Source organism: Carassius auratus, chromosome 50, assembly GCF_003368295.1.
Source record: "Carassius auratus strain Wakin chromosome 50, ASM336829v1, whole genome shotgun sequence".
NCBI classification, from domain to species: domain Eukaryota; kingdom Metazoa; phylum Chordata; class Actinopteri; order Cypriniformes; family Cyprinidae; genus Carassius; species Carassius auratus.
Genome location: NC_039292.1, coordinates 12,069,012 through 12,095,098, shown reverse-complemented (window position 1 = coordinate 12,095,098; position 26,087 = coordinate 12,069,012). Strand labels below are relative to the sequence as shown.

At 38.2% G+C, this 26,087-nt stretch overlaps 1 protein-coding gene across 5 annotated transcripts in view; it reads right to left on the bottom strand.

Annotated features, from left to right (window-relative positions):
• The window catches only part of LOC113067026 (talin-2-like), a 149,442-nt gene that overhangs the window by 78,597 nt on the left and 44,758 nt on the right, over window positions 1–26,087 (bottom strand). For all 5 annotated transcript variants that reach the window (XM_026239207.1, XM_026239208.1, XM_026239204.1 and 2 more), the window contains exons 2-6: window positions 4,930–5,103; window positions 3,710–3,807; window positions 3,481–3,610; window positions 1,362–1,514; window positions 984–1,126 (exon numbers count right to left, since the gene is read on the bottom strand). In XM_026239207.1, coding sequence (XP_026094992.1) covers window positions 984–1,126; window positions 1,362–1,514; window positions 3,481–3,610; window positions 3,710–3,807; window positions 4,930–5,065 — 660 coding nt within the window. In that variant the 5' untranslated portion in view covers window positions 5,066–5,103. The remainder of the gene's footprint in view (window positions 1–983; window positions 1,127–1,361; window positions 1,515–3,480; window positions 3,611–3,709; window positions 3,808–4,929; window positions 5,104–26,087) is intronic.

The window sequence follows — 26,087 nt, the reverse complement described above, 5'->3', positions numbered from 1 at the left end:
ATGTCTGTGCAATAGTGGCTCTGAGAAATTAATTAATAGTTAGAGCAGGTGGCGACGAAGAGGTTTTGGCAAATTGGTGCAATACAGTTAAACCAGCCAAACAGACTGATAGAGGACGGACAGAGCGTCAGTAAAAGAGAATGACGACAAATCAAGGAAAATTATAACTGTTAGATAGCTGAAAACATAATTATCAATAATTATGCATGGCATCAGGGTGAAGTACTTCCAGGTCAAGAATCTGTCACTCTAAAATTCATTAGCCAATGAGAACCCTTTCTATTCTATTCTATTCTATTCTATTCTATTCTATTCTATTCTATTCTATTATCTAAAAATAATGTGTTAGCTCAAAATTTTTTTAAATAAAATAATAATGCAACAGTTTCATAAATTTTGTGCCAACTTGTCATGAAATTATGTTGAGAAACTACATTGAGTTAGAAGAACTTAATTTGTAAGATTGAAGTAGAATTTTTGTAACTAATGGATCTTTCAGCCTGGAACCAATTTATATGATCTTTTTTCAAGAAAAAAAGTTATATAGAGTTACTGCAACTTTTAAAAAATTAAGCACAATATTAATTTAATGTAATGATCAAAATCAAAAATGATTATGTCAACTGAACTCAACAAAATAATGTTTTCAACTTTAGGTTTGATTAATTTACTAAATTACAATGTTTAACTTGCAACCACAAATTTATTTAAGCTGTGATAACAGGTCCCCTGAATCATTTATTTTTAGGGTGAATTTATTCTGTTCTAAACTGCTTGGTTTCTATTTGTTAAGTCATGACTAGTAGCTCCATCCACAGTGAAATATCATTGGGCAAAAAACATGTTCCATATAACTCAAATATGGTCTGATTGGCTGTGATCTTGTTGTGACGTATTTTGCATTTTGATGAAAACATCTAGTCAAGATATGGTCTGAAATAAAAAAAAAATAGCAAAAAAAGTGACCAAAAACAATCTTTTACCTGTACGAAGAGCAGGTTGAGCTGGACAGGATCACGAGAGTCTACATTCTGGTCAGAATAAAAGAATTTCCTTCGTAGTAGTAGTATCTCGCTCTCCTCTACACCCTGCTCCCGAAACGTCCGACTGTGGTCCAGCCAGTTCACTATGAATGAAACATTCGTTCATGTTAGGGTTAACATCCAAACACATTTTTTTTAATCATGTGTAAAAACAACACACTTCAAATCCAGTGAGCATATACTAAGGGGGTCTATGACACCGGTTATAAAATCATTAAAATTTGACTGTGTAAAGTTTCTTTAAGCCTCAGTGTGTGTAAATCTGGCGGGGCGTTTTGTTTGCTAGTGTTTTATTTTCACAGTTGCCCAGAGTCTCACAATCATCATCTGTGTGGAGTTTGGCTTTCAGCTTCTCCATCTTCCTCTCGTCTCGCAGGAGGGTTCGGTCTTTCTTCAGCGTTCCCATTCCATCCTCACGCTTCTCCTCCACCTGCTCTTGGATGAGTGAGTACTCCTCATAATTAGTGATTCCTGTGGAGAACGAGATAATCAGCACTCTGTATCTGTCTGTCTTTCAATCTCTCCAGCATAGGTTTTTTGGGAATCTAAATAAATATCATTCAGCCAATAGGAATTGGAAATTGTACAGAATTGTATATTGTTCAGAAAAATGAAAAGAAATGAAAATATAAGGGAATGAGGAGGCTAATCCCTATCCAGCAACATTGCCGATTAAACTGGCCATTTAAACAGAAAAGGACCATGTAAAGTCATATTTTTCATGTGATGTTTAAGAGTTATATATCCAACACTGGACATAATGAGAACAAAATAAAATAGATTTTGTTTACTTGCTACTAGTGGTGTATTACAATATTACATATTGGATTATAGTGTTTTATAAATATGGCAGATACCAATAAATGACAAATATTAAAATTATTTGCCATTTTGTCTCAATTACAAACACTAAAACTAAAATTAATCAGTTGAAGTATTACAAGTGAATTTAGGCATCACAACGTCAATGTTACAGTATGAAAAATGTACAGTACTCTATATTCATTTTTATATGTTTAAATTATCTAAATGTGAAAATACAGAAAATGTATATACACAAATAATATATACACTTCTGCTGGAACGCCACTCTCGTGAAGGCGTGTAGGACAGTTAATGGAAGCAAGAGATTTATTGTTTATAAACTTTTAAATATGGATATTTTTCCTCGCACAAATGCATCGGTTCGCATCAGAAGGCCATTATTAACCCCCCTGGAGCCATGTTGAGCACTTTTTATGATGGATGGATGCACTTTATTGGACTTCAAAATCTCAACATGCATTCACTGACATTATAAAGTTTGGACGAGCCAGGACCTTGTTTAAAAGTATAGTTTACCGAAAAATGAAAATGAGATCTGTCTGCTTTCCACCAGGGCATCCAAGATGTAGGTGACTTTGTTTCTTCAGTAGAATGCAAATTATGATTTTTAGCTTCAGTCATGCAGTCTCTCAGCCCTACAATGCAAGGCAAATATTAACAGAATTTATGAGAGAAAAAAAAACATGCACGGGCAAATCCATAATAAACCGTGTGGCTCGTGACTATACATTGATGTGCAAAAAACTGTATTTATATAGTTTTTTTGTCTCTGATTCACTTAATGTCTGAACCGTTTGCGAGCTTCACAGCAGCAAGCGGTGAGGCATTCTTCTTCTTCTTCTTGCATTATAGCGGATCGTAGACTTATAAGTGCATTACTGCCACCTATCTGTCAAGTGCACCATTGACACTCCTAACTGAGATTATACATAGAGTGTCAATGGTCCACTTGAGAGATAGGTGGCAGTAATCCACATATAAGTCTGCAATCTGCCATAATGCAAGAAGAATGCCTTTCATGCTTGAGTTCAAATAGTTTGGACATTGCGTGAATCAGAGGTAAAAAAAAACTATATAAATACTGTTCAGTTTCTTGCACAGACCGATCGTTGTGTCTCTCTGCAAATCAATGTATCATCACAAGCCGCGGGGTTTCATTTGGATTTGTCTGTCCATGTTTTTTTTTACTCTCATAGATTCTGTTACCATTTGCCATGCATTGTACAACTGAGAGACTGCAGCAACTGAAACTAAAAATCATAATTTGTGTTGTACTGAAGAAAAAAGTCACGTACATCTTGGATGCCCTGGGGGTAAGCAGATAAACATCAAATTTTCATTTTTGGGTGAACTATCCCTTTAATTTAACTCCAATTGTATTTGCCTAAAAGAAGAAAGTCATTTACACCTAGGATGGCTTGAGGTTGAGAATCATTGGATAATTAATTTTTTGGGGGGTGAACTATCTCTTCAAGTTAAGAAGTTAAGTTACTGTACACTGCATTTATCCAAAATAAATAAATAAATAAAAATAATAATAATAATTTTTGCAGCTGGTACTTTGCAAGCCCAATATTTCTACCAAACTTGACAGGATAAAAGAAGGACCCACCTATCCTACTGCAGATGGTGACCAACAGCTCCCCTACTGTTTTGGAGTCATCCACCATTATGGTTTTGATTGTACCATCCAGCATTTTGATCTTCTGAGGTCTCTGTTTTTTCTTGTACTCCAGGACGTCCTGTACATGATGGAAACAATTGCTGAAATTAAGCTTAGAATCACAATGGAAATACAAAAGTCTGAAGAGAATACATACAAGTCAAATAATGTGATTTACCCCATTCCGCAGCATGTAGTAATCAAGGGTCCGCCCTGATTCCAACCAGATTCCTTTCCTGGGGTCATCATCGGACAGGAAGAGTCCGTAATCGGATGCTACAATAATTTTACATAATTAAAACTCACCCCATGGAAGCAGACAGTAAATCAAAGAGATCAATCCGGTCTACAAATGTTCGTAATAAATATCAGACTCCTCATTAAACCACAAAGCCATTTGTCTTTGATCCTAAAAGAAACAAACTGACATTTATAAAATTAGCCCAATTCATTTTGGCCATCGTGGGAAGCAATCATGTGCATCACACGGGACAACAGTCATATAACTGTAGCTTGCCGTATAATGAATGTACACAGAGTAGCGGCGCTGCAGACTCATCCCATGTGATGACTCCTGTTGAGCTGTTACAAGTCCATTTCGCAAGCTCCATTGAACAAGAGAGCTTTAATGCTTGACTTTGTGAGTGGAGATGGAAAGAGAGAGAGCTCTTATCCATCGGACTCACTCTCAAGCAGAACCGGCCATCAGCTGAGGTTGCACATAGCGAAACACTTTTGACATGATGGATACAGAACCATCTAATGATGTGAAGGAGCTGGTATAAAGATTTAAGCCAAACCTAAACTTCTGTCAAGCTCTGCAGATTTTTACTAAATTTAAACCAAACATAAATGTTCACCCTGGCCCTAGTGTGTTTCAGCAATACTTTGATAAAACTATCAGCTGCAAAAAGCGTAGAATTCTCAGTTTCTCTAATAGGCTGTCCCATATCTAAATCCGTTCGAAGCAATTCTAGAGTTTTCCTCAGAAATTATTTCACAAAATGTGCTAATGAGTCAATATGAATCCAAAATTGACCTTATTCACTTAAATTCTTCAGATGATGTCATCAAGGCCAGATAAAAAGTAAAGAATGCAATTTTAAGTTTTAATATATGCACACAGAACTGTAAAAAAAACTTCCCGAACAATCCCCCATCTGCCATTGGTTGAACAAAAGGGTAGCCATGCCCCCAAATTCATACTACTGGTTGAGCCAGTGTTCCTGGTTGTGATGCTCAGACAAACAGAAATGTTTTGATAGCATGATAGCATCACAAAGCAACAGTGTTGCCAATATTTTTGCCTTCAAAAATGGTGGGGCGGGTGGGGGGTTGTAGTCACATGGAAGTGTGTAAAATGCCGGGAAGCCTAGAGGAATATTTTGGAAGTCTTACCTTGTCCACTTTGGGCCTCTGGAACTCGCTCTCTAATAATCCGGCAGGCGTCGTAAACCGGAGTTGAGGGCTCAAACTGCATCGTCTTGACCACATTGCACTGTCGCACGCAAATCTTCAGCGACAGGGCCACCATCGTGACTGCTGCTTGAATGGGAGTGCCCACTAGCACACCTGTAGAAACCGAAAGAAACAATCTGTCCGTTTCTCTGAAACTACCAACACCCGTTCATTCTTTATGAGGTCCACACACAACTACATCAAAACATGGTTTAATCTGGATTAACGAGAACAGAAGTAAATGTGAACGCAAATGATTTGCACTTCAGTTCAACTCCAGCACTGATTAATGAAATGTGCCTGCCACTGAAGATAAGAGAGAGAGATCAGAGCTTTGTGTAGGCTTACAATATGAGCTTCTTACTGCCAAGAGACGTCTGTAATGTAGTTATTAGATTAGAAGAACAGCACTGCCCTTTAAATACTGAGCAGAGGAAAAGAATCTACTGCCAACTGGGTATTTAGCCTAAGCTCACTCAACCTCTACCAAATATCACAGCTATGAAATGTAATCTTTGCACAAGAGAAAACCTCCAGTTTTAAAAATCAGGAAAAGTGGTTATAGAGAGACTGAGATCAAGCAGAATATTTCTAAATTAGGATAGTGTTTTCACTAACCAAGTAAGATATCAGTAGAGACCAGCATCAAGCTACAAGAAGTAGATAAGTGACTTGCAACTGAGATCAGATTCATACTAGAGATTTGACTCATAAGACATCAGACTAAGAGCAGAGATCAGACTTGTTACTGGCTTCCAGAGATTTGTTTGGAACTGAGATCAAACTAGTGGCTGAGGTCAGATTTGTATGCAAGATTTGATTCATACCAGAGATCACACTAGCAAAAGATCAGATTATTACCAAAGTTTTGACTCCTAAGGGATCAGACTCAAAGAATCGGATTCAGAGCAGAGATCTGACTTCTGAGATTAGAATCATATTAGAGATTTGACTTGTACCAGACATCAGACTCACAAATGTGATTAGATTACACCAGAAATTTGACCCGTAACAGATCAAACTCAAATGAAAGATCAGATTTGCAACAGAAATCAGATCCAGAGCAGACATTTGACTTGTAACTGACATTAAATTTGTACTAGTGCTGCAACGACTTGATGTCATCGATTACGTCGACTACAAAAATACGTCGACGTGCGTGAATTTCTGTAAACCAATGCTAAACCATAGCAGAACCCTGACTACATTTTATGGTTTGTGATGCTAAAGAACATTTCATGACATCTCAGACAACTGTAAATTTATGGCTACTGTGGTTTAATTATAAACGCTATCATAAACTCATATTTACCATAGTAAAATCATTTTCTTTGCCTCTTTATTATTTTATACTGTAAAAACTTCAACCACATTGGTTGAAAATGAATAAAGGTTGAAATATTATATTAGAAGTTGTACTTATATATATTTTTTTTGCAAAGTTATACAAAGGATGCATTAGCTAATTAAAAAAAGAACATTAGATTATTTATTGTAATAGAAATAATCGTTAGATTAGTCGACTAATCGAAAAAATAATCGTTGGATTAGTCGACAGAAAAAATAATCGTTAGTTGCAGCTCTAATTTGTACCAGTGATTTCATTCGTAAAAGAGATGCAATTCGGAACTGAGATCAGACTTATAATAGAGATCAGGATTGTACAAGAGTTTTCACTCATATCAGAGATCAGACTGATACTAGACATTTGACTCCTAACAGATCAGACTTAGATGAGATCTGCAACAGATATCAGATTCAGAGCAGAGATCTGACTTGTAACAGAGATCAGATTTGAACCAAACATTTGATTTGTAACCATTCAGACATATAACTGAGATCAGATTCATACAAGAGAATTGACTCTTAACAGAAAGCAGACTTGCAAGAGACATCAGACTTACAATAAAGATCAGATATCTAACAAGGATTTCGCATTTCTCATTTGTATCAGATTCTTATAATGCATCAGTACAGATAGTTCTGACCCTGATCATTCTGTGGCACTTCTGCTTGACAAAGTACTTTAAAATCAAGTAACAAACTAAAAAAAAAAGAAAATTCAGAAACTCAGACGAAATAGACACCATTATAAATAGCCCAGGAACCACAGTCAGACAGTCCAGCCGAAGCGATTGAGAGTCGAGAATAAAGTGAGATGTGTCTGTCTGATAGTATCTCACCAGAGCCAGGAATACTTCAAAAGAAGATAATAGACTTGTGAATGAGCTCCACAATATCTTCTCACTCAGTGCACACATACACACAATAATAAGCACACAGGGAGCATAGCTCTGTATAGTCCTTTCTTTCATAGTTAAGGCATACAAGGGACATGCAGCGGTTTTGTGGACCAGATGGGAAGTCCCACAGAAACCACACACACACACACACACACACTTGAAACCAAAATTGACACTTGCCAAATGCCACATCAGATAACACTGAGTCTGAGAGATGGAGGGAGAGATAGACGACGTACCACCTGCCCCCTTAATCTCTTGTCTGCAAACTCCCAGAAGCCCTGCACTGGGCACTTCCGTTTCTACTCCTGGCCCTTCGTGACAGACGCTGCAAAATACCTCTCTTTTCTTACCGAACCTCCAGCCAGGCTCAAAGCATTCCACCTCTCACACTGCTGATCCTCTAAACAGCATGTGACTCTCTACATGCACCAATAATTGACTCCTGGGGGACAGTGGGAAAGCAGAAATCGCAACAGTAATATAGGAATTAACCAAAGCCCTGTGCACTTTTTCAAATGATTGTGATGGAAAACATGAGTAATGGATTTAAATATGGAAAAATGTGCTAATTTGAAACTAAATGGTAATAGTAATAGAGCTCAACTTGCTATTTGGTTGCTAAGCCATTGCTAGTTGGTTTCTAGGGTGATCCAGGTGGTTACATACAAGGCAAACCACTATGATAATCTGGTCCACAGATAAAAGCACCCATTTTATCTTACACCAGGTGAAAGTCATAAGTTACATTTTGTGGAGGAAGATTCCATACCTAGCTCTAACAACAGGTGGAAATGTTCAAAACTTTAAGAATGATAGACTGCAAACAGATTTGATTTGCTGTCTACACTAATGGAAAATATGCTTTTCCAAAAAGCTAAACTTTTTTTTTTGCCTGGCTTTTATAACAAAAAAAAAACACTACTAAAACAAATAAAACATGGGGAAAATAAACTAAAACAAATACTCTACAATAAGAAAATAAAATAACTGTAAAAAAATAAATAAAAAAAAATAAAAGATCATTTTCGCAAATAAACCATTGTGGAAACTGTAATTGTATTTCCTATCATTCTTGATTAATTTAATACATTCATTTTTTACAATCAATTTTGCAGTCCTAACTTCTGCTTTTCGAAGACAGCGTATCTTCTCCGTGACCCTTACAGAAAGTTTAAGATCAGCTAATTAGCCAGTCCAGCCTCGGCAACCGACATGAAATCTAACCTGATGCTTTATGAGCATCATCTGCTTGTAATGTTGGATTTTAAATCAAATAGAGCCAGGGCTTCTCCCATATTAAGTTATGCTTTTTTATTTACCAAAAAGAAGTAAAAAAATGAAAAAATGTTTCCGGATGTAGACAAAAAGACGCATCAAAACAGGCTTGGGGATGCAGTCATGAAAACTGGCAAGTCATGAGGGTCGGTGGAGAAGATGGGGTCATCTGGAAGGGATTGCAGTGCAGTGATTTGCAGTAATAACAAAAGCAAAGAGCAGAGCCCCAGAGGCCATTAGTCCTGAATTCATTACAGAGTATGTGATCAGATGGAGAGTGTTTGGTTCTTCTTACCTGAACAGGTATTTCATCAGAGGAAGGCTTTGACTGAGGTGTATGGGTTCATCAAATTTTGCATATCTAGATTTCTGAACATTAGTAAAGTTTGGCCCACACTGCATCTTATTTTCCACTACTATAGCAATACATAACTAATCACCTTTATTGATCTGTTATAAATGATGGAAATTTATATTAACACACTAAAAGTCAAATAAAATAAATAAAATAAATATCCAAAACTGACAGTAACGACTAATTTAGAATGATACAATTTTTTTTTTATAAATGCTGTTCTTTTAAACTTTCTATTTATTAAGAAACATAAAAAATGTATTGCAGTTCAGATAAAATTATATAGTAGAATAACTATTTTCAGAATTGATGATAATAAGAAATATTTCTTGAGCAGCAAATATTAGGCATATAAGAATGGTTTTTGAAGGATCATGTGACAAGACTGGAGTGCTAAAAATTCTACTTTGACATCATAGCAATAATTCAATAAATGTAAATAAGTAATTTTAAACTGTAATTCTAAATATAACTATTTTTACTGTATTGTTTATTAAATAAACCAACCCAAATGTCTGCACAGTAGTGTATATAAAATAAGTTTTTGTAATAAAATGTTATAAATCTACAAATAATCTGCAATAATGTCATCATCCATTCTAGTCAATCAAAGTCTCCAAGATGCTTCAAAATACTACAAAGATGCGTCATTGTTAGTTTACAACAAAATATAGATTTCTTAACATTAAAATGTGTATGCATAACATAACACTTTGTACAATGTTTAAAAAAACAAAAACAAAAAAACAATTGTTGTTCATAAGCAGGCCTTGTAAAAACTTACAGCATACTGTCAAAAACCACTATACCTTGACTCCAGAAAATTGCATATTTGCATTTTGCTCTTGCCATTTTTGTGTATAAAATGCATCAAACAGTGATTAACTGTTACTTCCATGGCCAGTCCAGGCATATGATGTCTATTGCTACAGTTCATCTAGAATTGGTTAGTGGTGTCAGCTTGAACAAATTCGTTTTTTAAGAGACTGAACTATTAAATATGCCTTGCTATAAGCATTCTGTTTACTGTTTACACACGACTGACAGTTAGTACTACAGATGTTATCATTTTTTAATTCTTTAATGTGTTCAACAGCAACTCCGCCAGGTGTCCAAATAAGCCTTCTCTGAACATCTTAAAGCAGTGAGTAACAAACTTCTGAATCTTCTGACGCTAATGACCACACTGTGTGCAAATGTGTGTCTATGTGCTTTCCCAAACCATTTTCTCATGCCCCAGTTGGTATGAGAGTCAGGCCCTAAAGAGCAACAATCTGGAAGCGTTTGCGCTCGGAACCGGAGCAAGAATTCCAAACGGCTTTGGAAGACGGACCCAAGAACCTCCAGCTGTGATTTGTAAACATCACCGGCCAGCTGTTAGCAATGAGAGGCCGGGTTGGTTGCGTTAAACAAGGCCTATCTTTGTAAGACTTACTTTTATTATAAACATTGGCACCGGAACAAAAGAAGGATGATATCAAAAGGTAATATTGATGAAGGTCAAATAAATGGAGGGACGATCATAGGTCTTGTTTTTTTATATAATTTTTTCATCAAATGAAAACAGTCCATCTATTTAGGGGATGGTCTGAGTGAACTTTAGCCTGGAAAGACAAACAGGATATTTTAAGGGGAGATGGAGATATGGAAAGACATGAGGGTGATCTACAGCACGCACGCTCTGAAACACACACAAACACAAGAGCTCTCTATCACTGTGATCATCCGCTTAACCTAGCTGTTCTGGTATGCACTAGACATAGTGCTGCTTTCAACCGAAGAGTTTCCACAGACCACAGGCGAATTTCAGACTGGAAGTCCTGCAGGATTGTGAAACTGCACGATGATGTGAGCTGAGAATGAGGAACTCTTTAAGCATCTAAAATAAACATCCTTTAGTTTTGGAACGACAAAAGAATTTATTTTGAAGTGTTTGAACTGTTTTTGTCCAGTGAAAGTCATTGGGGTCCAATGTTGATTTGGACCCCACAAGTTACGCAATATCGCATTCATAATCACAGATGAATCGCATGTGGTTATAAACGCGAAATTGCGTAGCTTTTCAGTGAACTACAGCTCTGTATATTAAGTGCGGCTCCATTTGAAAGCAGGTGATGGACATTTAACGTTAAATCCCAGAACCAGCTTAACTGACGAGACACGCATGACAATCGCATGCGATTAATCATGCTGCCCTACCTAGCACCAACCCAAAAGACTTCAGCAAGTCCCTAGCCGTCACTCAGCAACCCCTAGCAAAAACCCAAAACACCCTAACAATGGCCTGAAATCCTTACCGCAAAGGATTTCATAGCAAACCCTAAAAACATAGCAACCATCAAAAACACCCTAGTAACAATTTTTACCCCTTCAAAAAAGCTTTTTTAAGAGCACGCAGTTTTGTAGCATTTTCTTTTAAATGACTGCTATGTTCATTATTACATCCAACAACATTCACTCGCTTGAAGGGGTGAAACGGATCGTAGTTAATCGTTTGCACTGGTTTCTAAATCTTGCGTGCGTTCGGAGCTTGCACTGCGAGCAGCATTGCAGACAACGCGCGTAACAGAGAATATCGTATCGTAACTTCTAAATGAACATACACAATTATCTCAAAATAATTGTCTCTGGAAGTATTCTCGCAAACACAGTCGGTTATGTTTTAAGTGAACGTATACAGTGGCCTGCTGCTTGGAGAAATTCGCTGTATCAGATAAATCTGTCTCTCTCTGTTATTTAGACGATACGCAATGGAGTAGACCAAACTAAACAGGGAGGGAGGACAAAACACTTATCCAAACAAATGCTTCATTAAATTGGTGGTATTGCCGGCTTTGGTTGCAATACTCTTATCGCATATGATGCACTTTGCTGACTCGGCATCCACTTTTATAAAGTGAAGCCACACTTTAGACCTCTTTGGCATTGTAAAAAAAAACAACTACACTTGTGTCGTGTGACTGCGAGTATCTTCAGAAATCCTCCACGTCACGTCATGTAGTGGTGGACAGCCAATCACGGCTAATTTAGGTCCTTACATGCACGTATGCTACAAAGCCACACAGACACAGCCGCTTGGCAAAAAATAAAACATAAATACAAATTTAAAGGCCGCTTGGCTTTTGGAACCGAAATTTGGCACCGAAAGATAAATTATTTTTCGATACTCATAGTATCAAAGTTTTTCGTTTTGCCATAAAGGCATCAAAGTTCGGTACCCACCCCTACTTGGAACCCCAAAGAACACTATATCAACTACCTAGCAAGCATTCAGAACAAACTAACAGTGCTGCATGACAATGCCCTAGCAACTATAAAAACACAATAGCAACCATACAGAACACCATAGGAACAAAAAAGAGCACTCTAATAAACCCCAGATTTGGACACAGGTCTGTTATTGGTTGGAAATTCCCATGCCCCGAAACAGGATGAGGCACAAAACAAAACCTTTTTTAACAACCAAAAGTTTTGTTGTCTGTTGTGGAAGTACAGACATTCCTGTTGTGGATGGCAGAGGAGCGGATCCAGCGAGAACTTGATGGGGCGACTTGGAATAAAAGTTTTTTTTTTTAGGAGCAGTAGAAGTAGCACAACTATAATGACTTGTGAATTATCCCGCCCACTTTAAAGCAATACTAAACTGCAGTGGAAACGGAAACCGTTTGGAGCTGAGCAATGCCGTACCATACGGAGCCGTGCCGAGCCGAGTCGAGTCGTACCACGCAGTGGAAAAGCGGCAAAAGCGGGCAAGGTTCACAGACCTTATGCTGTCAGTCTGAAGGTCTGGCTATGCGAGACTAGCAACTCCCTAGCTAGCAACCACCCAGAACACCCCAGCAACCACAAATTTGGCAACCAATCAAAACCGATCTCATATGTCATAGCAGCTGTTTACTGTTCTTATGGCAAGCTATTACTGATGCTAACTGTGTTTAGATCCACAACCACCCGCAACCCTACTGCAAATGATGACATCATTAACAATCTCAGAGTAATCAAACAGAGTAATTGAAAAACCATAAATCGTATGGCTTTAAAAACTTGCCTCTCTAAAAGCTTGCCTCTCTGTACGCACATTAATCAACATTCATAAATATAGGAGCCGTAAAGAGCAGTCTGATTTATCCTATACCCCAGAATCATTGCCATTGCTTCATTACCATACCTTTATCATGGCTCGTTGCAGGAATGGAAAGGAGTCCTATCTTTCTTAAATGTGTATGTCTTGTGTGCATTAAGCATACAATTTAAGTGCATTGTGATTAGAGTAGGAATATGAGACCGGATGTAACATACACAATACTCTGGTAAAACAAAGAGCTTCATTTGTGGATTGATATTATTACGGCATCTGTGTAGGATTCCTGTTCAGAATCTATAAGGGAAAAATTTATAAAGGTTTGCTTTATTTGTGGGTGATTTGTCTTAGATCTTCAATGCTATACTGCAGTAAAAGGTTTAAGCATCATGACCGGACATTATTTTTTTCCCTCACAATGACTAGAAATCCACATTCTTATCAACCTATCATTTACGTTCAACCTACACCTAAATTACAAGGAAATAGTAGGTTGAGACTTAGGTTAGGGTTAATGTGGGCTGGGTTGATAAAGTCCATGTCCATCTTGGTTACTAACTTTACCATCGCCAAAAAGCCATACTTCTAACCTGGCAAGTCTAGTCTTTGAGTTGTGGATGGGGAAGGGTTTATCAGGTTATTTAAATACATTTTGACACATCTGCCTCCTTCCTACAGCACTGAGACACAATGAGACAAGGAGACAAGGACACAGACAAGTCCTTAAGGACATCCACTGATGAAGCTAATTAATACATGCTCCAGCTAAACCCTGACAAAGCCTGATGATCCCAAACATGATGCAACTGATCGTTTGATCATTCAGACAGACTTTTTTGAACAAAGAAGACATGTATTTGAACTTGAAGTTTGTGATTTATATGGAAAAGACGTATGGCTGAGTAGACAGTGTGGAAAATCCCTGCTCTAGTTCTGAACGCAAATGACAACGGCACGTTGACCCGGAGATCAAGACATTGGCTTCTTAGTTACAACAAAGTGCACTGGGACCTTAAGCAGAACAACTAACACCATTGTGTGACAATTGGGTCGATGTTATTTCAGAAGATGTTGGCGATTTTGACAGAGGAGGAGGTTAATATTGTGGATACAGCACATGAAGTGAACACAAGATGGGATACTCATTAAGTCTCCTCTCTGAGGTGTTGTGCTGCCTATCAGCAAACAGGTTCAGATCATTTTACAACCTGACCGGAAAGACTAGGTCATACCAGGCTAAGGTGAGCAAAGAGCATGGTAGCTTGCCAAATGCCAAACCAATAATTTCCATCATCTTAGCCAAAGCATTCTACCTGTCCTAAATAGGCTGACCAACCTTGCAGAAACAATAGCAGTGTTTTGGATGCTGATTGGCTGGAATTCCCATGGGGTGTCTTAACTAGTTAGTAGCAAGGTGTCCTTGGTAATTCAGCTTCACCATGTACAGGCTGACATGTTTTGCCAGTTAAAGGGATAGTTCAGCCAAAAAGAAAATTACCTGATGATTTCCCCCTCAAGCCATCCTAGATGTATATGATTTTCTTCTTTCAGACGAATACAATATGAGTTATATATAAAAAAAGTGTTCTGGCTCTTCCAAGCTTTATAATGCATTTGGGTAACAAAAACATCCATATTTAAAACATCATAAACCGTAATCTCTAGTTTCCGCTAACTATGCACAAACACAATAGAGTGAAGTTCCAGCGGATGATGCAGTTTAACGCGGTGATGAACGCAGAAGTGACAGATGCACAAAGGAGAGAGCAAAACAAAACAACAGTCAAGAATTAGAATACAAAACAAGGATTTGTAAAGAAAAATGTCTGAGAATTCGATAAGCCAAGATGAAACATGTTTTCCATTGCTGTAAACAAAACTTGGTTATCATGAGACTAGCATATTCTCACCGGAGCTTACACAATGCCTACATCCTATGTCATCCACTGAAATGCCACTCTCTCATGAATGTGCAATGACAGTTAGCAGAAGCTAGAGATTACAGTTTGTAAAGTTTTAAATATGGATATTTTTCTAATACAAATGAATTGATTCATTTCAGAAGGCCTTCATTAAATGCCCAGAGGAGTGTAGAGTACCTTTTATGATGGATGGGTGCACTTTATTGGACTTCATAATCTCAACATCCATTCACTGCCATTTAAAACTTTAAAGAGCCATGGTATTTTTTTTAAATATAACTCTGATTGTATTCATCTGAAAGAAAGTCATTTACACCTAGGATGGCTTAAGGGAGACTCGATCTTGGGGCAATGAAAAAAGTTTGAAAAAAGTCCCCCTGTAGCAAATGTTGCACATTTGCACTTAAAAAAAAAAAAAAAAAAAAAAAAAAAGCCTTAAAAAATACTTTTCAGGCCTATGTCCAATCCCTCACTTTTTTCTATTTATATAGGGTTGAAATATTTTGCCAGAAATTATTGTTTTATATATATTATATTTCACAATATAATATTGATATAGCCTGGATAGTGTAAAATATTGTCATATGAATTTTAGCTCATATCACCCACCCCTACTTAATGCAGGGAAGAGGGTCCACCAGGTCAATTCGGGCCCCATTGCTTTGAAGTCAATCACCCAAACCGGCCTAAAACAACTTTTTTCCAATTAATACAAATACTAAAAGTGCCAAGTTAAACAACAGAAAATGAAAGAGTGAGAGAAAAAAAAACACAAAAAAAACAAGAGTAGATGATTAGAGGATGTTGATGGCATTGCTGTGATAAAATACCTTTATTATAACCTTTCTGAGCTGAGAAGGTTCAGTTTTTATTCAGCTATATAAGCGTTATGGTAGCGCTATGCTAGCTGACAGAAATGATGAATCCTTGTCTCCAGGAAAGAATAAAAAAAAGTGGCTCTTCAGACGCTAAAAATACCCCACAATGTAGAACATCCACCACTAGCTCTCTCTCTCTCTCTCTTTCTTTTTCCAATCCCCAATGAAATTCACCCTCAACCATATGGCAATTTGGCCTCTTTGAAGCTCATTGGGTCTCACAAACTAATCAATCTGTTAGCAATCCAACTCTTTCAAACACAACATAACACTGAGATCAATCCTTTCCGGAGCTGTTCTCATCTTCAAAGATTCCTGTGTGATTTAGTCCGATTTAAGGTGATTCTTTGTGATCTAGCTTAAAGTCTACAGACACATGATTCTCCTAACAAGCAGAGCTGCAAAGTAATAAACAAAAAGGGTCTGAAAACAACACTCATGAGCATTGCAAATAGAAGCACGCACACAAAGGTTTTTATCCATATAATAAAAGTCAATGCGGTCCAAAACAACACAGGACCCAATTGTCAAAAATCTTCTTGTTTAGAATGTTCAGAAATACATGAGGGTGAGTAAATGACAGAACTTTCATTTTTGGGGTGAACTATCCCTTTAAAATACATATTGAATTAAAGTAACAAACCTCTGTTCTCAAGGGGATGATTTAACTTCAAATAAATGAGCCTTTAACCCAGACACATTATTATTCAGGTCTCCATCTATAAATATTTGAACAGTTTAACCAAAACTATCGAGTTCAGTAAGATTATATTCAAACTGCACTAATGCTAGCTATAGCACCCCTAATGGCAACACTGAGAATAAATGTTTTTTAGATTTTAATTTAATTTAAAAAAGGATTGAATTTTGGATTAGGCAAGGCAAGTAATATACTATGGTAATCCACAGACTATCTAGCTATTTAAACAGTAAAATATAACCGTAATTTATTTGTGCATGACATAATTAAGATTCACCTTAGCCATTTTGGGCCATTACAACTACTTCACAGCACTTTTATAAAGTCCAAAATCAACTTCCTAACCTTCAAAATAAAACTTCCAGTTAATTAGCGATAGGTTGTGATCCCAGGACATACTGTGGGAGAAGACGGCACGAGAGCCCATGAGAGGATTCATTAAGACCAAGAATGCATAATACATTCAGAATCCCTCCTTATCTTATTACAGAGACAGAAATGAGACATTGAGAATGAGTGTGAGAGAAGAAGAGAACATCTCATCTCCAACCCTAACAACTGCATGTACTCATACAGCCACCCGCTTGTGTTGCCATGGCCACAGTGTCTGTGTGTGTGTGTGTGTGTGTGTGTGTGGTGCTTAACCACGCCTCACAGGCTAGGAGTCCCACTAACTTCAAAAAACACGCTCCAGCTCCCCAATAGTCTCTCCATTACAATTCACTCCCTAACAGACTGGATTCAGTACTCAAACTGCTCTCCATGGTTTAATGGTACACCTCTGACTCTATTGCTAACCATTAAGCTAATGTTTTGGTGGCATTTCTATGCGCTATTTACTTAATCGGTAACAATCAGTACTTAACTGCTGTTAAATCTTGACAAAATGCATCTAATACAAATGTGCTTATTTCTATGAATTGCAAAAATAACAGCAGGGTGGCAAATTAACACCTACTACTAGCCAAGTAAAGGTTTTTTCTGCACAGTGGTGAGCCTTATCTACCAGACGCTGTTGTGGGTGACCTGTCTCAGAACTGTCTGTGAACACAGAATTGTGGGATTGGATCTGATTGCTCCTGCTCACTGGATGGCAAATATATCTAAAGCAAGTGTTCCCAAACTTTTTAGTCAGCCCAAATCACTTGTTAAAATATTTACTTAAAGAACACCTTGAAATTTAATATTTCAATAATTTAAAAACACATATGTATGTTCTTGAATCTTCATAGTGCTGTCATTATTTTCCATATATATTGTGATTTGAACTGCGATATGACAAACATTTAACTTTGTAGCTGAATTTTAAACCGGGCTCAAACCTCCTTTTAGTTTAATTATTATTAGTCGTAGTTATTTTAACTTAAATTTAAATAAAAACACATTAACTTTAAATTACACGAAGTGTAAAAGAATTAATGTGATCATATAATATATGTATTTGACTCAAGTTGTCTTAAAGGGGGGATGAAATGCTATTTCATGCATACTGAGTTTTTAACACTGTTAAAGAGTTGGATTCCCATGCTAAACACGGACAAAGTTTCAAAAATTAAGTTGTATGTTTGAAGGAGTATTTCTGTTCCAAAAATACTCCTTCCGGTTTGTCAGAAGTTTCGGAAAGTTTTTTTTCGAGTATGGCTCTGTGTGACGTTAGATGGAGCGGAATTTCCTTATATGGGTCCTGAGGGCACGTCTGCCGGAAGAGCGCGCGCTCCTGTATAGCAGAGCACTGAGAGCAGAGACATTAACTGATCAGAGCGAGAGCGTCGCGAAAAGTCACAAAAAGAGTGTGTTTTTGGTTGCCAGGGCAAGACAACCCTGCACAGATTACCAAAGAAAAAACATTAAGCATTAAGGGACCAGTGGATGGAGTTTATTTTTACAGAGCATCAACGGAGATGTGCAAGTGTTTGTGTTTGTTCCCTGCATTTCGAAGATGCTTGTTTTACAAACAAGGCCCAGATTGACGACGGATTTGCGTATCGTTTATTTCTTAAGGATAATGCAATCCCAACGAAAAAGGGTCACGATCGTGTGTTGGAACCGCAGGCGGTGAGTAAAACTGCTTAAAATATCTCTGCCTCCTTGTTAGTGCGTCAGCCTCCCATGCAGAGACCCGGGTTCGAGCCCCGCTCGGAGCGAGTTGTTGCTGCTGCTGCTCTCGTTCAGTTTCAGCCTCGGGATCTGATTCTGGATCATAAATATACGCTGAATCTGACTGTTAGCCATGGTTTGTTTTGGATGATGGTTTTTTCCTCAAGGTAATGTCACAGCTTCCAAACGCTCTCAACGCAAAAGCCTACTGGCGCTCGTGATTCTTTAGCTCCGCCCACACGTCACGCCTCCAGTCGGTCGTGTTTTTCCGGGAAAAATCGGTACAGACTATCTTTCTCTTATGAATATAATAAACTAAAGACTTTTTGGAGTTATGAAGGATGCAGTACTACTCTATAGGTACTCAAGATTAACAGGATATTGAGTGAAAACGAGCATTTCACCCCCCCTTTTAAATTCTTCAATTTCAAACATTCACGCTTTATTCAAAAACAAACAAAATTGCTCAAGCCTTTGGGAACGTTCAAGCTTTTAACTTTTCAAATTCAAAGTTTTATTTCGATGAAATACTGGAAAAACTGCTGTTAACATCTGTCCACTAAAAAATTCTAATTATGCAAATGTGTAAATAATTTGAACATAGTACACAAAATGCATTACCAAATGCATGTTAAACTCACAGCACATGCAGAGATGAAGTTTAATGTATTTACTGTGAACAGAGCTGCTGTGAGATACTGGAAACACTGGATCACGAGCTACTCACCTGTAAACAGTGCTGCCCTTCACTCTGAAACACACAAAGCAGCATACACAGCGAAGCGGAGTATGTAGCCTATTCAACTTGTTTACAGTGTTACTTTTTCTCAGATTAAAGTCCACCCAAACTGACGGTTTGATGGTGAAGCAGACAGCCAGACCTCCTGTCTCAGTGGTGGACTGGGGTTCAGTGTATTCTGTGATGTGGACCGGGCAGCTGGCATCATCAATTAACCTCACAGGAAGCTTTTCTACAACTGAATGTAGCAGACTTCTTGTCAGGCCGCTGTCGGAGGGAATGTCAGTTAGCGGTAGGATGGAGGGAGGAGGGGCAGCAGGTTTGCTGATCTCCAGTAACCTTAAACCGACTCCCTCAAGAGCGCAACATAAAAACACACTGCCAGGAATGTAATCAAATCAGGCAGAAACACTGGCCTGTTGTTCTGAGCTATTTCTGTACTCTCTCCTTCTCACTCTCACTCATGAAAGATGCTTCGTGCCGTGGCCGCATCACCACCTCAGGAGCGCATTATTTTTCTAATAATTCAACGGCCCATCGTCCCGTCATCGTCCGCTTATTCTACGGTTACCACACCTCAAGTCATTGTTCAGATGATATATTTAAAGGGATTTGTCTAGTTTCTGTATTCAAATCGCTATTGTGAGTAGAATTATTTCTTCCGCATCATGCTTCTTTTGCTAGTCCCAAAAAAATTATTAAATGGAGGCTTGAGCCACTGATAGCATTCTAATGCAATTATTGAAGTTTATGAAGTCTCCTCGCTAGTAAGAAATGTCATGTGTAGCCTTTAAGTTTCCAGACTATATGGGCTAACTGATAAAATTAGGGCTGGGACAACGCGTCGAGGTCATCGATGACGTCGACGCAAAAAAATACGTCGACACAAAATATGCGCATCGATTCGTCGACCTGTTTTTATTTCTCTAAAAAACGTTTGCAAAACGTTTACCTAATGTGCGCTGAATAAACGCAATGGCCGGATCAACATTCTGTCCAACGTTATATAACCAATCCAGGGGTTTTTCTGCATTGATCTTTTTTGGGGGGGCTGTCAAAGCCTTATTTGATAGGTGAGTGATGTAGAATAGAATGACTGCTTGCCTGACAGGGCGCATACGAGAGAGAGCCCCGGCTGTGCGCGCACTCACAGTCTTCAAACAACACGAGCGCTTCTTGCTCTCTCTCTCCCTTGTACATATTAATCAAAATCATTAAACACGATAGAACAAGGGCGAAAGCCAGTACATACAGGTGCATCTGACCACACTTACAGAAAAAAAGATAGCCAATGCACCATTAGGTACACAGAAGCCGTTTATAAAAATGTTTCATTAAGAGTTAGAAACAGAACAATTTATTTCACCTTTGAATCAGCACAATTCTTAATTGTGCACTCAATTAATAGTTTGTACTCAAACAACAACTAAATTGATGATCCCCTAACTATTGGTTTTTGTCGTTTTTACATGTTGATTATTAATGGTTGTTCAATATACAAAATAATTTAGAAAAAACTTCAAACAATTCAGCCAGAAATAAAGCCCTTTAAAAAACAGTAAATAAATAAAATAAAATACATCAAAAACCTCAGAAAACAAAACTCCGTTACCTCAAAGACACCAGAAAATAAAATAAACACTTAAAAAGTAAAAAAAAAGAAAAAAAAAGGGCTCAAAAACCTAAAGTATCTCAAAAAAATCAGAAAACAAAATTCAAACACCTCAAAAATGAAATAATAGGGGTGTAACGATAAACAGTACCAATGCCATGGTTCAGTTCATATCACCATTTTGGAGCCACGGTTCAGTTCGGTTCTGTTGGCTGTGGAGGTAGGGTTTGTGGCATGGCACCAGCAATGCTAACCAACACTAGATTCACTTTTAACTCACTACTACTACTAATAATAATCTGAGGAGAGTCTCGAGCTGATTGAGAGGCGGCTGTGTGCACTTTGGCTGAGAGCACAATAAAGACTGTCTCTCAGAGAGTGAGTGAGTGCTTAATGGGTTAAAATAGCTTGAATGTTTGAATTGGCATGACTTATAATGACTTACAAGAGACAATTCCGTCAAATCTCCGAAATGCATGCTAGTGTATCGTGCAGCGATAGATACACTTTGTGAAATTCTGTCTCAAAGAAAGTTTTAAAGTGGTGGTTAACACAAGAGGTTTAAGGGTTAAATGTCCCCAAAAATATACCGTAATATACAACTCTGAGATTTATGAGGTTTGCAAATGGCAATCTGCACACAAATTAAATGTTAAAGGTTTTATTTTTTATTAGGTGCAGAACACTGTTTTGAAGTTCCACAGGTGGTGGTTTAGAGTTACAGCAGAACTAAACGTTTAATCTGTTCTAATGAGAAATCATGGCAACGTGCACAAAAAAAAACACAAAGAATGTCTTTCATTTCATCATAACCGTTTCAGACAAATCAAACCTGCATTCCACTTGCAGGCTCATTACAGCGGTGAAACATTCTGCACCTTCAAAAGGAAACGACCAGAACATCTCACATATTATAAAGGCACGGTTGCCAAAACCACTAAAATGGGCCTTTAAAGTCTTTTTGACAGAGTAACAGACATGATAAAGCAGGTCTCAGGTCAGCTGAAAACACAACCGTACATGAACGGGCTAAAAACGCCATGGGGCGACAGGATATTACAAGATGATTCTTAGGCCTCTGATCAGTTTAGAAAGAAACAGCCAATAAAATGACATAAGAACATGAGCTGACTGAATCGAGTCAGCTAGCATAGCCTCTAACCCAACAGCATCGAGCCGCACGTCAACGGGCCTGTGCAACATAAATCCCACGCCGCTCGCCACAGATAGTAAATCATAACACCGCAAATTCTAACCAGTGAACCAGGGTCAGTGATTAATAAGGGGTGAACATGATAAACAAAAATGATAGACAAAAAATACTCAGAAATGAATTTGTTGTATTCAGTTTGGTTATTTTTATAAAGTTTTAGATAAAACATTCTAATTTAATGACCCTAAAAATGTGTAAATAAGGTGTAACCATAATAAATGATTAGGGCAAACTGTTGTATTATTTATTTACTTTTTCAAGAAAAAAATATTCGAATTAGTCTTCTCTCTTTATTATGATATCTGTAAATAGGGCTCTGCGATATAGATGAAGCGCCATTTAATAGACAGAGCCGTAGTTTACTGATAAGCTACGCAATATCACATTCATTATTGAAGGCGATTCATCTGCGATAATGTGATATTGCGTAGCTTGTCAGTGAACTACGGCTCTGTCTATTAAATGGTGCTCCATTTGTGATGGCGATTTACCGCTAATCACAGAACCAGCTTTACTGACTAGATGCGTGTGACAATCGCATGAGATATATCGCCCAACACTAGATGTAAAGTACCAGTATTTCAATATACTTTTTAATACATTTCTGCATAAAATTAACTCCACATCATTGACCCACCAGCCAAACAGGAGACAATGGACAGAAAGAGAGAGAAAGCTAGAACTGGGGCAAAATCCCTGCTCAAGTACAGCGATCCAGACCTTGACAGTGACTGTGATGCGGGGTAGCTCTTAAAAACGAAAAACAAGAGATGTTTGGAAACATGATCGGAGTTAAACATGAGGAACAGCGAGAGGGACGCTTGGATTGAGTCAGGAGGGCTGACGAAGAGGCTGAGGCCGCTCAAGCGAGGCGTTTATGGGAATTAGAGGAGAGAAATGGTGTGGCTCGATGGATCTGACAGGTTTAGATAAACTAGATCGGGTGGTACTACACTTTTCAATCGAATACATCCAGCTGAGAGGAAAGAAAAAGCTTGTGGCGCCAAAGATTGAGTGTATTGTCTACACCGTGACTTTGTGTATTTCACAGGTACAGGAAAGAAAATACAGTGAGTGTTGCTGATCAAAGCCAGGAGAGTGGGAAGTGACTGCTGCTGTCTGTAAGGCACAGATGCGTTAACCTTATCTCACTCGTTCACATTAGGGCTGCACGTTTTCAAGTTTTTCATTAACCGTTAACCGAGGACCTTAGCGGTTAATAATCGGTTAACCATAGTGTGCGCCAGGGCAGGCCCGTCGTCAAGGGGGGGCATCGGGGGGCAGTGCCCCCCCAAATGACTTTTTGTGCCCCCCTAAACGTAACGCACAGAACAATTAACCAAACTTGCATTACTGTGCATTCACACCGCCGGCGTCAAAGAGCTTCAAAGTGGCCGGAAGTCATTCATTTTCAATGTAAACCAGCGGCGAGGAGCGGCGCGGCGCGACTTGGTATTTGAGAGCGTCGAAAAGAGTTTAAATCAAGGCAACTTTATGGTAATGAGCTATGACGCGGTTGGGCAGCAACCAATCGGAACGTAGAAGTCAACCGCTTGAGAGGATTCCAGAGGACGCAGCTTACTGCTGTTTCGCGTTTGCAGTAATCTATGATGTGTCCCTGTTTGCGTACAGGGACATAAAAAAATAATTAAAAGTGATACGTGGACCAAGGTGTCTGAGATCGTTCATTTTAAGTAAATGATCTTAATATTTCTTCCACAACAACATTTAATGAGATCAACTTATAACGTTACCCTCCTTGTGGTTAGTCTGCAGAAGATCAAGAAGTCTGTTTGCTTTGCGGCCACTTTTAATAGAAAATAAGCATTCATTCTAAGCCAAAACATCTGAGCGCTCACGAATCTTTCTGCAGCGTCATGTGCAGAACGGAAAAAGCGATTTTTGACGCTCCCGATGATCCCGATTAGTGATGGCCGATTCGTGAACGAATCGTTCAATTTAACCGGTTCTTCTTAGTGAACCGGTTGAACCAGTTCACCAAATCGAACTGAATCGTTTGAAACGGTTCACGTCTCCAATAAGCATAAATCTACAAATTACTTAAGCTGTTAACTTTTTTAACATGACTGACACTCCCTCTGAGTCAGAATAAACCAATATCCCGGGGTAATCCATTTACTCAAACAGTACACTGAATGAAATGCTGTGAAGACCGAACTGAAGATGAACACCGAGCCGAGCCAGATAATGAACGAACACGCCCACTGCTGGAGCAGTTCTCGTTCTCGAGTCAAGAACCGGTTGCTTCGGTGTTCGGATCACCAGTACACTCAACCGAGAATCGTTTCTGTCGGACGCGTCCGATTTGAGAACCGATGAGCTGATTCTCGTTCTCGAGTCAAGAACCGGTTGCTTCGGTTTTCGGATCACCAGTACACTCAACCGAGAATCGTTTCTGTCGGACGCGTCCGAATTGAGAACCGATGAACTGATGATATTGCGCATGCGTGTAATTTTGTAAGTATTTTGTTAAACATCGGAAAGTGTGATAAAATAACTATATTTTATTTTGATTTTTTTTTTTTTTTTAGATTAATGTTTCCAATCTGTATATTGTATATAATGTATAGGCCAAATGGGTTTTCAGGGAAGTTGGACAATAATTAAGACTCTAAAGACTCTTATGTTTAATAGGAATAAGGGATGATTTATGAGATATCTGTACTGTATTTATAGTTAATGATGACATTCACAAATTGAGTTTGTAGTAAACAGAACATGAACACGAGTAGAGCAGCTGATGACACTGAACTGCAGCACGTGCCGGTTAGAGCGATTCTCGTTCTCGAGTCAAGAACCGGTTGCATCGGTTTTCGGATCATCAGTACACTCAACCGAGAATCGTTTCTGTCGGACGCGTCCGAATTGAGAACCGATGAACTGATGATACTGCGCATGCGCGATTCAGCGTGAAGCCAACTGACTCACAGCATGTCTGAACCGAAGGGATTCTTTTGGTGATTGATTCTGATTCTGTACTAGTAATATTATGAGCGCGGGTATTTCGAGGGCTTGGATGAAGGGCAATCTGGCGAAACGTAAGTTCATTTAATAACAAATACATCGCAATGGATTATGTTTAGTAAGTGGATCATGGTTTCTGCGCTGATGACACCTAATTTATTTACTTTTTATCTTGAAGACTTAAATCCTCATATGCACATTATTGCTGTTACTGTATTTAGGTGTTGTTGCAAAACTCAAATGTAAACTTTTCATGATTATGAGGTTTTAACTGACTAAAGTTATGATTACTGACTTTATATATTTGAATGTTTGATAGACGTGACGCCATTACGTCATCGCCAATGACGTCATTACGTCGAGCGTGAAAGAACCGATGAACCGGTTTTTTCAACCGGTTTATTGAATCGAACCGTCCGAAAGAACCGGTTCGCGGAAAAGAATCGAACCTCCCATCACTAATCCCGATGTGAGCGCGTAGTTAGACGTTTGATATTGAATGTTATTGATTTAGATCATTACAATAATAACATTGTTTCAGCAGAACTTGGCTCACAGGAACAGTAATCACTACAACGGTAACACTAGAAATGCATAACACATTACCTTCAGAAATGATTCAGACGATTCATTATTCAACGCATTATTACACAGAACATAACTTTAAATATAATTATATTCATAAATGACTGTTAAAACATCCCAAAACAGCAACCAAACCTTGCAAAGACCTACCTCATTAATTATTCAAATACAACAGCCAATGGCAAGTCTCCAGCAGCAGACCTTTCAATATGTTATTTTTGTTTTAGTAGTTTTATTAATTCAAATTACAATATGCAGTTTGTGTGTAAGTAGTATATGTATATATAAATCATGCAATTCATTTAGTTAAGCATACAGTATTGTATTGTTTATTCGCAATTCCTTTGCGCAGCTGAGCTGCGCGTTGCATGCGATCTCAGAATAAATTTTTGGCGGTTTTGGAAATGTTA